General features: G+C 38.7%; 4 protein-coding genes across 6 annotated transcripts; all 4 read left to right on the top strand.

Moving 5' to 3' along the window:
* Positions 1–9: 9 nt before the first annotated feature.
* LOC104817868 lies at positions 10–9,059 on the top strand. Of its 3 annotated transcripts, XM_010547229.2 has the most exons (6): positions 10–369; positions 1,173–1,863; positions 1,957–2,188; positions 2,529–2,591; positions 2,692–2,790; positions 3,373–3,553. In XM_010547229.2, exons 1-5 carry the CDS (start codon positions 30–32, stop codon positions 2,767–2,769), a joined length of 1,404 nt encoding a protein of 467 aa, XP_010545531.1. In that variant the 5' UTR covers positions 10–29; the 3' UTR covers positions 2,770–2,790; positions 3,373–3,553. The 3 variants fall into 3 exon arrangements, with proteins under 3 accessions (XP_010545531.1, XP_010545529.1, XP_010545530.1); XM_010547227.2 differs by lacking the exons at positions 2,692–2,790; positions 3,373–3,553 and adding an exon at positions 8,268–9,059; XM_010547228.1 differs by lacking the exon at positions 3,373–3,553 and having other exon boundaries at positions 2,692–2,974.
* On the top strand, positions 5,278–6,309 carry LOC104817870 (putative F-box/FBD/LRR-repeat protein At4g26350). The gene has a single exon (XM_010547231.1). The coding sequence runs from the start codon at positions 5,717–5,719 to the stop codon at positions 6,218–6,220; it is 504 nt and encodes a 167-aa protein (XP_010545533.1). The 5' UTR covers positions 5,278–5,716; the 3' UTR covers positions 6,221–6,309.
* On the top strand, positions 6,174–7,447 carry LOC104817871 (putative FBD-associated F-box protein At3g50710). Its single transcript, XM_010547232.2, has 3 exons — positions 6,174–6,554; positions 6,682–6,822; positions 6,915–7,447. Exons 1-3 carry the CDS (start codon positions 6,195–6,197, stop codon positions 7,203–7,205), a joined length of 792 nt encoding a protein of 263 aa, XP_010545534.1. The 5' UTR covers positions 6,174–6,194; the 3' UTR covers positions 7,206–7,447.
* Positions 9,060–10,027: 968 nt separating the features above from the next.
* Positions 10,028–11,816, top strand: LOC104818124 (F-box/FBD/LRR-repeat protein At5g56420-like). Its single transcript, XM_010547579.2, has 4 exons — positions 10,028–10,146; positions 10,298–11,157; positions 11,308–11,451; positions 11,532–11,816. The coding sequence occupies exons 1-4, from the start codon at positions 10,119–10,121 to the stop codon at positions 11,814–11,816; spliced, it is 1,317 nt and encodes a 438-aa protein (XP_010545881.2). The 5' UTR covers positions 10,028–10,118.
* The last annotated feature ends 62 nt before the right edge of the window (positions 11,817–11,878 follow it).

Genomic DNA, 11,878 nt, shown 5'->3' with positions numbered 1-11,878 from the left:
CCCCCTCGCTCTCTCTCGTTCCTCCTCCCATGGACAACATTGAACCACCATCGTTCTCGCTAGGGTTTGATATCGATACTGAGTCGGAGCTCCGATTACCCTCCCAACGGAACCCTAGTTCTCCTGTTGCTTCCTGCGACCGCGTAATCGGAGATGGCGATGATGAGCTGGGTCTCACGATATCGGATTCGGATCCGGAGCCTGAACCGAAGTATTCAAGTCGGGTTCTCAAGGAATTGAGGAGAGGAACTAGCGCGGAACAATCTTCGAAGAACAGTAACGTAGCCCTAGTTGAGGAGGTGTTAGGTCGTAGCGATGATCTAGACGATGATGTTGAGGAGTTCTCTTCTCCAGATGATTTTCTTGCGGGTATCACACTCTATTTGAGTTTTACTTCATCTTTCATGTCATTCATGGGTGTACGTGAAATGGGTCTTACATTTCTGCTGGATTTTGCTTGGGAGCTGCATCTTTGAGTGTGTCGCTGTGCTTTTTTGCTTTACGTTCATGTTCAAAATTGGATTTAAATTTCGCAAGAATGTTGGAAATATAAGCCTTTCTGTTTGCAGATGCATGAAATCAGAAGTTCGCGCTGAATTTACTGACAATTGAACTGAAATTCGATGAATTTGTGAACTTGTATGCTATCTGAACCATGAGCTGAATAGTTAAGAATCACAGAGGAATAAGAGGATCATGGGATACCTTACTGTAGCTCAAGACAGAAGCTTTATTATTTGGCAACATGTCTTAATGTTGATCTGTGTACACGTTCTCCATATTACAGGTATCTTTGGAGATAGATAAAGGACTTTCAGTGTCATTCAGTATCTGTTGGACATAGATATATGATGAATCACGTGCACTTAAGACTTTGAAGTATTAATTTAGAACTTCATTTCCACTGCGAGCAAACGATCAATTGGTGTGTGGCCAAGGACTGAAGGTCTAAGTTTTAGGTGATCCATAGGGTAGGGAAATGTTGCAGTCATTTTGTAACTATCTAACGTACTAGCCAGAGCAGAGTTTTGAACACCAAAATTATTGGAAACAAAAGATGTATGGCTTAAAATTTTCAATTGAACGATACGTGTACGCTGTTGTAGTTTACTCTGTTTTTGCTTTCTGTATTCATTAATTCACTAGAACCATTTTGGATATACTACATGCAGAAGTACCTGCTTCAACAAGATCTCGCTTTTCATGTAGCAGTTCAAAGGTTCCGCTTCTTGTACCTGGGGTTTTGAATCGGGTTTCCTCCCTGAGGGAAAAAGGGAAGCAGTTAGACGTTCCAATGTCCAATGGGTCTGGGATTAGTTCTGCTGCATCATTGTTTCAAAGGTCAACTTGCAGTCCTCTTCGGAAATTCCAGCTACTTGATTCAGATTCTGAAGAAGACCGCCCATCCACCAGTAAAGGTGTGAGCAGAGTGACCGGTTCAAATGGTTCATCCTCAAAGGGTCTTCAATCAGTTAGAAGTAAACCAAAGGAAAATGAGTCGGGGTCCATGTCGTGCACTGGAGATCTATGGAGAGATTTCTCTCCCCAAGCTTTCCAGATTCATACACCTGCATTAGATGATGTTTGTCGGGACTATTTTCGCTCAATGAAGGAGAATTGCACACCTCAAAACTGTAGCAATGCTGCTGCAAACAGTAAAACGGGTGAACATTTTAACTCAAGTGGTCAGCAAGCTGAGCAATGTTGGGATTTTGCCCACCCATCTCCCCCCTCTCATCGTTTCTTCCTGCACAGTGATCCTAGGATCCGGGATTTAGCCCGAAAGCGTTTGCCAAACTTCTCACCTCTGGGAATTGTCGATGGCAATGGGAGCCGGCAGAGCTTATTCCTTATTGATTATATGTTGGTTACTCTTGTATTGATTCCTTTTCTCATTATGTTTATTTTTATCTTTGATTTCCAGAGCGTTGACATATTTCTTTAATGATATTGTAGGAACCAATTTGGCACCAGAGGGAATTCGAAAACTGCAAACACTCGCAACAAGATTCACTCAAGTGGACAAACCAAGTCAAAGGTGTCAAAGAGTCAAGAAGGCTTACATGCTTCAGAAGGTTGGTTGAATCCTAAAACGAGTTCTGCTGCTCCAAAGGACGCCGGCAAAAGGCGTGTTTCAGCAAACAGTGGCTCTGCAGGCCACTGGTATACTTCACCAGAAGGAAGAAAGGTTTGTTGCTGACAGAAAGAAACACATAGAGAACTCAATTTTCCTCGGAAGTAAAATGTGACACACATACATATGGACACCCTCACACACAATTCAATCAAACGGCATTTCCTGTTTCATAAAAATACGATGATTCTTTACAATGAGGAGCGGCTGCAGAGTTCAAAGTAGAAATAAAAAAGGACACCCCGCACTGCTGGAAAACTTTACACTTTAGCTTCCCAGGGGAACAATCTTGATTTATTTGTCTTAATAGACTTGTGGTCATCAAACTTTCCTGTCTAGTTTGTAAGTCACCTGAAATTCCTCACTCTTACAACTCGTTTTCCTTCTCGTGTAGGTATACGTTTCCAGAACAGGACAGGAGCTTTCTGGCCAAAGTGCATATAGATGTTTTAAAAAGGTCTGATTCATAATGCAGAGTTACATATCATATCAATCAGATTTTGTTTAACAGAAATTGTCTCCTGAAATTTTGATGCATAAAACTTTATGGTACACAGGAGAGCGGAGGCGGGTCTAGGAAGTCCAAAAGGAAAGGCCAGACGAAGAAGCAAACGAGGAAGAAGCCGAAACATTGAAGTGTTGCATTCAGTTCTCAGGTAGGATAGATACCTCATGCTTTTTCACAAAGTACCTAAAAACTTGAGTGACTTCAGTCCATGATTCTTACCCTTCAGGTTCATTTTAATCAAAATATTTGATGGTTCAATGAAAGGGTTAAGCATCAGCTACTTTATTCTCTCATTTTTCCTGTGTGATAGTTTATTGTTTTTGCTGATTCTCTTCCAAGCATTCCTACTGTGTTTCTGAAATCTGCATTAAAACACCCTTGCTGCATATAATCTCGAAATTGTTTTTATGAAATCTATTTTTCTATTGATTTTCATATCTATGCACTTAAGCTTCATTAAGTTCAAGATTAAGGAATCAATATCAAGAACTGTCATATGATATCACACACTAAATCATGGCAAAATGACAAGGAGGATGAAATCTGTATCTAAAAAGGGTACTTTGATATCTGGATTTTTTTTGGGCGCAAAGTTCTTTTTTGCATGTTACTAAAGAACTCAGTATTCCGAGCTAATTTAGTATCTGAAAACAATGAACCTGGAAAATGTATTTTTGCCGGTTTAACTTAAAAATCGAACCTGGTGGTTTGGTCCGGTTTGGAAAATTAGGTTGGAAGAGAGAAATCAGCAACCGTCATCCATATGGTCCCAACTCCCAACGCATTTTACATAAAAGATCCAAACGAAGATCAGAAACATGTGCAAAATACAATCTACAATGCAACTGCTTGATTCTTTATTCATACAGATCATTCTGATACTTTTATGGTAAGATAACATACTTTTATGAAATATGGGCTTAGAAAATTTTCTATTGAAACTGTTTATTTATTTTTATAGGGTATTAAAAATACCCATCAACATATTGATTTTTTTTTTTGCAAAATTAATTAAAAAATTATTCTGGCAAGTATCATATATATATATATATAGATAGATAGATAGATATTATGGTCTCGGTTTACAAAGGAATTGATTTCTTAAACCTAACCCCGCCTTGTTGTAGCTAAATTACTAATGAGTCAAATCCATGCAACAAACGTGTTTCAATCTTTAAATTTATTAACACCATAAATTTAGTTTAGCCCACCACCACTGACTTATCTCTTTCTCTCTCATTTTTCTCCACAACTTTGTTCCTCGCATTTCCCATTCTGCCCATCTCTTTTTATAAATATATATACACACATACATACATATATATATATATATATTCATGTAAGGCTGAATACATACACCTTTCAGATTCGCTGCTCTGATAAAAAAAAAAATTGTACATTTTTTTTTTGGTTCTAAAGACCCTGATGGGTTTCTTCTCAAACATGTTGAGTTGTTTCATGAAACCCTCAGGATCTGGGGAATATGTTTGCGATGGAAGTGTCTGTGTTCTTCAAAACTCGAAAAATCCAAGATTCGAGAATAAGGGATAAACTACTTTGGAGCCTTGTTCCTTCCATGAGGTCTTGATTATTTTCTCTATATTTTTTTCGTTAGTGTTTTATATTTATTGGAATCGATGTATCTTTTTCGATATTATCAGAAGGATTCTCTTTTCATATAATTTATATTCGAAAAAAACTTTCCTGTATATTCATGGAAACAAGAAATAAGAAAAACATGGAAACGAATTTGTGCGTCTTTGATCATTGCTTCAGAAAATTTCGGTTTCCGTGATGTATGAACAACTAGCCATAAAAATATATGTATCCTTTTGAATATATATTCATGTGAAGATTCATGAAATCCAAAACACATCATTGTCGTAAACTGGACCTCTATCACTGATGACATTGATTAATGTCCTGTTGTTGATCACCAAGAACATGCATTCTCTTTCTTACCAAACGCCAGAATTGCAAAGAATGAGAAGAGCGCGTTTATCATTATCCTGAGTTAAAATGTAAATTATGTAAAATAGCGAAACGCAAAACCCTAAAACGGCATTATATCAAAAATACCCTTAAAATGCTACTTCTACTTCAACACCTACCCTTGTGACCATGTGACCAATGTGACCGAGCGTGAGAGGAGGAGAGCGACGTGGCGTTCGCTGGCGTATTTGTCGTTTTCTGCTCGATCCCTTCGCCGCTTCGGATTCCTTTTGTTTCTTTGACGGCACTAACTGCTGGTTGGTACCATTTGACTGCATACACATATTAAAGGCATTATATCAAAAATACCCTTAAAATGCTACTTCAACTTCAACACCTATTCTTGTGACCATGTGACCATGTGATCAATGTGACCGAAATATAGTGTGGTCACATATTGATCTCATTGTTCATAACGTTAAATTTATGATGTTTTAATCAAATGATTAGTAAGATATACAAGGTATGAATATAATGAATTAGTGTGATCACCATAAATTTAACGTTATAATCGATAAAAATCAAAATGTGACTATACTATATTTCGGTCACATTGGTCACATGTGACCAGGGTAGGTCTTGAAGTAGAAGTAGCATTTTAAGGGTATTTTTGATAATGCCCCCTAAAACAGGTACTAAGCATATTCTAAACTTAACCTATAAATAAAAAATTTAAGTCCCAAGAGATGCAGATTATTGGTAAGTTTAGATTTCGATTAGAATCTAGAGTTTATAGACAAAGATTACAGGGTTTGAAAAATGGATTGATGGGATATAAAATTGCCACTCTTTAATGGAAGGTGAATAAAAAACCCTTTTTCTCCTTCTCCTCTCGCTGTAAAGGGTACAAACCCTACTCTTTCGTCCAGTTCACAACACAAGGCGAGGGTGTCTCCAGGGACGAGGGACGACACTGCGAACGGGTGCAAGTTTCTGTCTCTCCCATGGCTTCTTCATCGTTCATATGGTTAGTTTTAGGGTTTCTTACATGCTAGCTCCGACAAAGGTCTCGCCTTTGAAGTTGGGTTTTTTCTGGTCTTGACAGCTAAATCGGCTTGAGAAACAGGACGGGTTGCTGTAATATGGATAGGATCAGTTTGTTGCCTGATGTATTGCTGATTCGGATTCTTTCGTTCGTTCCAACAAAAGATGTCTTTGGCACTATGGTTCTGTCTAGACGATGGCAGTCTCTTTGGACGATGGTGCCGAGACTTGAGTATGCTTCTTCCGGCCATGAGACTGAACGCGGAGCATTCACAGAGTTTGTTTACAGGAGTTTGCTATCGAATAAGGCTCCAATTCTAGAAAGTCCGTGTCTTCACGTAGATTCGAGCTCTGCTCGTGGAGTAGATTTGAGAATATGGGTTGGGATTGCAGTTGAACGCCGTGTGCGTGAGCTCGAAATTTGTCTTCACGGTTATGATTATGATTATGATGATGAAGAGAAAGGGATTCGCATGCCGGATAGCCTGTACTTGTGGAACTCTCGAGACTTTGATACTTCGAGATGGTGTTCTTGTGGATGTTCCTTTTCAATCATGTTTCCGATCCCTCAAAACTATGCATCTCATAGAAGTGTGCTATAAAGGGGAGTGTTTTCACAGGCTTTTATCAAGTTGCCCGCTTCTTGAAGATTTAACTGTGGTATGGTATTCCCGTAGGGAGGAAAGTTACACTATTGCATTGCCGGGCTTACAAAGATTATCCACATATAACACGCCTGGCTTCGGATATGGCGGGTTGGTGATAAATGCTCCTTCTTTGAAGTATTTGCACATTGTAGATCATGACACTGATACCTCTTTGGTGGTTGAGAACATGCCTGAGATTGTGGAGGCAATTGTTGACTTGTTTAATGTACCATCTCAGAAGCTTCTAGGTTCTCTTACATCAGTTGAGCATCTTTCCTTAGCTGTCGAGGTAACTCGTCTTCCGTTTTCAAATGGATTGAAAACAACAAAGAAAAAATGGCGTTCTTTTCTTGTTATTGGAATTTGAATGCTTTCTCATTACGCTGGTGTTTATCTACTTATTGTTCCATCATAAGCGGGGTGTGCTGCTTTTGAACGGCATTGTGTTCCATCGCCTTGTTCATCTCGAGTTATTCACACGTGGCCAAGACTGGTGTGATTTACTTGCATATATGCTCGAAGGTTCTCCTAACCTGCGAGTTCTGAAACTCAAGAATGTACACTACTTGCTCAACCTGCTAACTTCTCGTACATTTTCCAGTTCAATTATCTAATACAACACTGTATTTTCTGTTTCTTATAATCTTAGTCGCAGGACAGGTTGTATTCAAATGAATCAAATCCCTGGACTTGGTGGAAACAACCAAATCATATCCCTCTATGTTTATTGTCCAGCCTTGAAACTTTCCAGTGGAAAGGTTACCAGGGATCATTCCGGGAAAAAGAAGTGGCAAAGTACATCCTATCAAATGCTGCATGTTTGAAGATGGCATCTATTTACACTGAGAAATACATCAATGTGGAAGAGAAACTTCGGATCGTAAAGGAATTGGCTTCCATGGCCAGGGGTTCAACTTCATGTCAGCTTATTTTCGACTGATATTATACATTAACTTTTTTTTTTGGGGTGGGAGGATATGCTAGAAACGCTTTCCCATAGACTCTTGTATAAAACTCTTCGGTAAGATTGTGTGGGTTGCTCTGATATGAAGCATCTGCTACTCTATTCTCTAATTTTCCCTGTTAAAGAATAGTTCATTGTTTTTGCTGATTCTACTGTGTTTCTGAAATCTGTATTAAACTCTCTTGCTGCATTGAAGTTTAAGTTGCCTTGGTCTTGAAGATTTGGCCATGGAGTGGTGTTTGGACAGGATTGAGAACTTAACTGCTGTATCTGCACATTGTAGATGATTTCATTGATACCTTTTTTGAAGTATTTGCACATTGTAGGAGTTCTTATATCAGTCGGGCGTCTTTCCTTAACTTTAAAGGTAACCCGTCTTCTGTTAGAATGGATTGATTTGAGACTGTATACAAAAAAGGGAAAAGGTGGAATTTTTCTTGTTAGTTGAACTATTTCCCATTGAGTTATTTACGTACCTAAATGTTCTGTCGCTCAGTTGGACAAACCAAGTCAAGGGTGTCAAAGGGTCAAGAAGGCTTACATGCTTCAGAAGGCTGGTTGGATCCTAAAACGAGTTCTGCTGCTCCAAAGGATGCTGGCAAAAGGCGTGTTTCAGCAAACAGTGGCTCTGCAGAAGAAAGGTTTGTTGCTGACAGAAAGAACACATAGAGAACTGAATTTTCCTCAGAAGTAAAATGTGATACATATATATGGATGCACACACGCACAATTCAATCAAGATGGTGATTCTTTACGATGAGGAGAGGAGGCATAGTTCAAAGTAGAAGTGAAAAAGGGCACCTCGCACTACTGGAAAACTTTATGCTTTAGCTTCCAAGGGGAACAATCTCGATTTATTTGTCCTAAAGTGCAGCCAATTTGAATTAATAAGCTTGTGGTCATCAAACCTTCCTGTATAGTTTGTAAGCCACATGAAATTCCTCACTCGTACAACTCGTTTTCCTTCTCGTGTAGGTATACGTTTCCAGAACAGGGCAGGAGCTTTCTGGCCAAAGTGCATATAGATGTTTTAAAAAGGTCAGATTCATAATGCAGAGTTACATGTCATCTAAGAAGATTCTAGTATCCTTTACATCGATTGAACGTCTTTTTTTTTTAACTACGAAGAGGTAACATGTCTTTAGTTTACAAATGGATATGGATTTGAGGATGGAAATAGATTAGAAATTGTTTTCGGAATGATTTGTCTTTGCGGTGTTTATCCACTTAATCTTCAGTCATAAGCAGGGTGAGTCACTTCTGAGTGGCAGAGTGTTCTATCAACTTGTTCATCTCGAGTTATACACATGTGACAAAGATTGGTGTGATCTACTCACGTATATGCTCAAAGGTTGTCCTACCCTACGAGTTCTAGAACTCAACAGTGTATACCGACTTCTCGCTCAAGTTTCCAGTTTGATATTCGCTAGTGCACTGTATTTAAATTTCTTACTATCTTGGTCGCAGAAAAGGTTGTACGAAGATCCCCGAACTAGGTGAAAACGATCAAATCATGTGGTTCGATGTCTACTGTTGAGCCTGGAAACTTTTCGGTGGAAATGTTGTAAAGGACGGGAGGCACAAAAAGAAGTGACGAAGTATATCCTAACAAATGCAAAATATTTGAAGATGGTAGCTATTTACCCGGATGTGTACCTCGATCGGGTCCAGAAACTTGGCATAGTGAAGGAATTGGCTTCAATTCCCAGGGGTTCAACTTCATGCCAGCTTGTATTTGGTTTGATTTTCTTGATTTGATTTTATCTTCCACTTTTGTATCTTTTATTACTTACCTCTTTATCCTTATTTTCTTATGTTGATTTGATTTTATCTTTTATAGCAACTATATTCTGCACACAACCCTAACACCATTTATTTAAATATTTTTAATCGGAGCCATCTCAAAAATATTTGGCCCCGTACAAAATAAAAAATATTTTTTTTACTATAAAAATATAAATTTAAAATTTTAATTGTTAAAATATAATTCAAGTCTCCCTAGGCTAAAACCAAATCTCACATGCAATGAATTCACAAGTTTCAAGACTCAACGAGTAATGAGTAGGATGAATGAAGAATTTATGCGTTCGATCCCGAAAAAATTTGGGACTACGGCGAAGTAACTAGGGTGAATGATTTATCGGAATATTGGAAAAAAATTGGGACTACGGCGAATAACTGTTTGGGTATAATTTTTCTAAGTCTTTGTGTCTTTTACTTCATGCTCCTCGATGAATGATATATCGGAATATTGGCGAATTATTTTTAATAATCTTCCTTTTCTTTTCTTTTTTTCCTTTTTTTATTGCTAATTTCCTTTTCTCTAAATTCTATATTCTGACCCATATAATTTAAATTTAAAATTCTAAACCCTAGTCTATATACTCTGAATTCTAGTCGAAACCTAAACTTAACAATCTAAATCGTCCTACTAATCTGCATATCTTGGATTTAAAATTTATAATTTAGAGGTTAATTTATTTAGCGTTTAAAAATTAGGATTGAGAATTTTGAAATCAGGATTTAATGTTTAATATTTAGAGTTAAAAGGTCAATTAAGATTAGTAAAACAAAAAAAAAGGTAAATCAAAGTTAACAAAAAAAAAAAAGGTAAAAAAAAAAAGGAAACAAACACGGGGCCGCGCCGCTTTTGATAGACTTTCTATTTAGCTCCACCTCTTTCTTCTATTAAAACCATAAACCCTACGACAGAACTACGATATATACACGAGCGACGTCATTGTGAAGTACATTTCCTCTCTCTCTCATGGCTTCTTCATGGTTTTATGGTTAGGTTTAGGGTTTCTTACATGCAAGCTCCAGTAAAGGCCCCGTCACAATATCATACGAGCGATTACAATTGACCATAAACCCTACTACGCGTTCACAATGTCACACAGAGCGACGTCAATGCCAAGTAATTTCCATTTCTCTCTCTCTCTCTCTCTCTCTCTCTCTCTCTCTCTCTCTCTCTCTCTCTCTCATGGTTTCCTCATGGTTTTATGGTTTTTCACATGCAAGCTCAACAAAAGGCCCCATCATTGACTTTTGGTTTCTGGTTTTGGCAGCGGAATCCGTTGCAGAAAATATGACTTTGGACAGGATCAGTGCGTTGCCTGATGAATTGCTGTCGCAAATTCTTGCCTTAATCCCGACAAAAGATGTCGTCGGCACCATGGTGTTGTCTAAACGATGGCATTCACTTTGGACGATGGTGCCGAAACTTAAGTTTGATTCTTTGAAAGAAGGGACTCTACTAGGAAGTTTCACGGAGCTAGTTAACAGGTCTTTGCTATCGAATAAGTTTCCAGTCCTAGAAAGCCTGTGTCTTCGCATAGATTCGGGTTCTGTTCGTTCAGAAGATATGAGAATATGGGTCAGGATTGCTGTTGAGCGCCGTGTTCGTGAGCTCGACATTTGTGCTTACGATTATGAGTATGATTATGAGGATGGAGAGGATGGGATTCTCTTGCCGAGTAGCCTCTACACTTGTGAAACTCTCGAGAGGTTGATACTCAGAGATTACATTCTTGTGGATGTTCCTTCTCGATGTTGTTTCCGATCCCTCAAGACTTTGCATCTCATGGGAGTGCGCTTTAAAGACTTTGAGTGTTTTCATGGACTTTTATCAAGTTGTCCTGTTCTTGAAGATTTAACTGTGGAATGGTATTCTGACGTGTACGAAATATACGCCATTGAAATGCCGAGCTTACAAAGATTATCTGCACGTAACATGTGTGGCGGATATGGCGGGTTGGTGATAGATACTCCTTCTTTGAAGTATTTGCACATTGTAGATTATACCGGTAATGACTTTGTGCTGGTCGAGAACATGCCCGAGGTGGTGGAGGCAAAAGTTACCGTTATACCTCCTCTGAAGCTTCTAGGATCTCTTATATCAGTTAAACGTCTTTCCTTAGCTGTACAGGTAACATGTCTTCCGTTTGCAAATGGATATATATTTGTGAATGAAAACAACAAAGAAAAAGGCAATCTTTTCTTGTTATCTAAATGGTTTCTTGTCGTATTACATAGTGTTTAGTGTTTATCTTCTCAATATGTTGGCATAACCAAACAGGATGTGCTGCTACCAAGTGATGATGACATGGTCTTCAACCAGCTTGTTCATCTCGAGTTACGGATATGTGGCGACGACTGGGGTGATCTATTTGCGTATATGCTCGAAGCTTCTCCTAACCTACGAGTTCTAAAACTCAAGAATGTATGCTGATTTCTCACTCAGTTCATAGTTTTGATACAACCGTATATTTACGTTTCTTATGATCGCCATCTTGGTCTCAGGAAAGGTTCTTCTACATGGTCCCCCGTATCTCGTGGAAACGACCAGTTGATGTCCCTCCGTGTCTTTTCTCGAGCCTTGAAACTTTCCAGTGGAAGCGTTACATTGGATCGGAGCCGGAGAAAGAAGTGGCGGAGTACATTCTAACAAACGCAACATGTCTGAAGATGGTATCTATTTGTCTGAAGGGAAACCTCGCTTTGGAGGAGAAACATCGGATCCAACAGGATTTGGCGTCCATGCCCTGGGGTTCATCTTCATGTGAGCTTATTATTCTTGACGACTGATATTATGCATTAATTTACACGTTTTTTTTTTGTTTTTTTTTTTGGGGGGGGGGGGGGGTGTG

Source organism: Tarenaya hassleriana, unplaced genomic scaffold (genome assembly GCF_000463585.1).
Source record: "Tarenaya hassleriana unplaced genomic scaffold, ASM46358v1 Cleome28, whole genome shotgun sequence".
Classification (NCBI taxonomy): Eukaryota; Viridiplantae; Streptophyta; class Magnoliopsida; order Brassicales; family Cleomaceae; genus Tarenaya; species Tarenaya hassleriana.
This window is presented reverse-complemented; position numbering and strand designations above follow the sequence as displayed.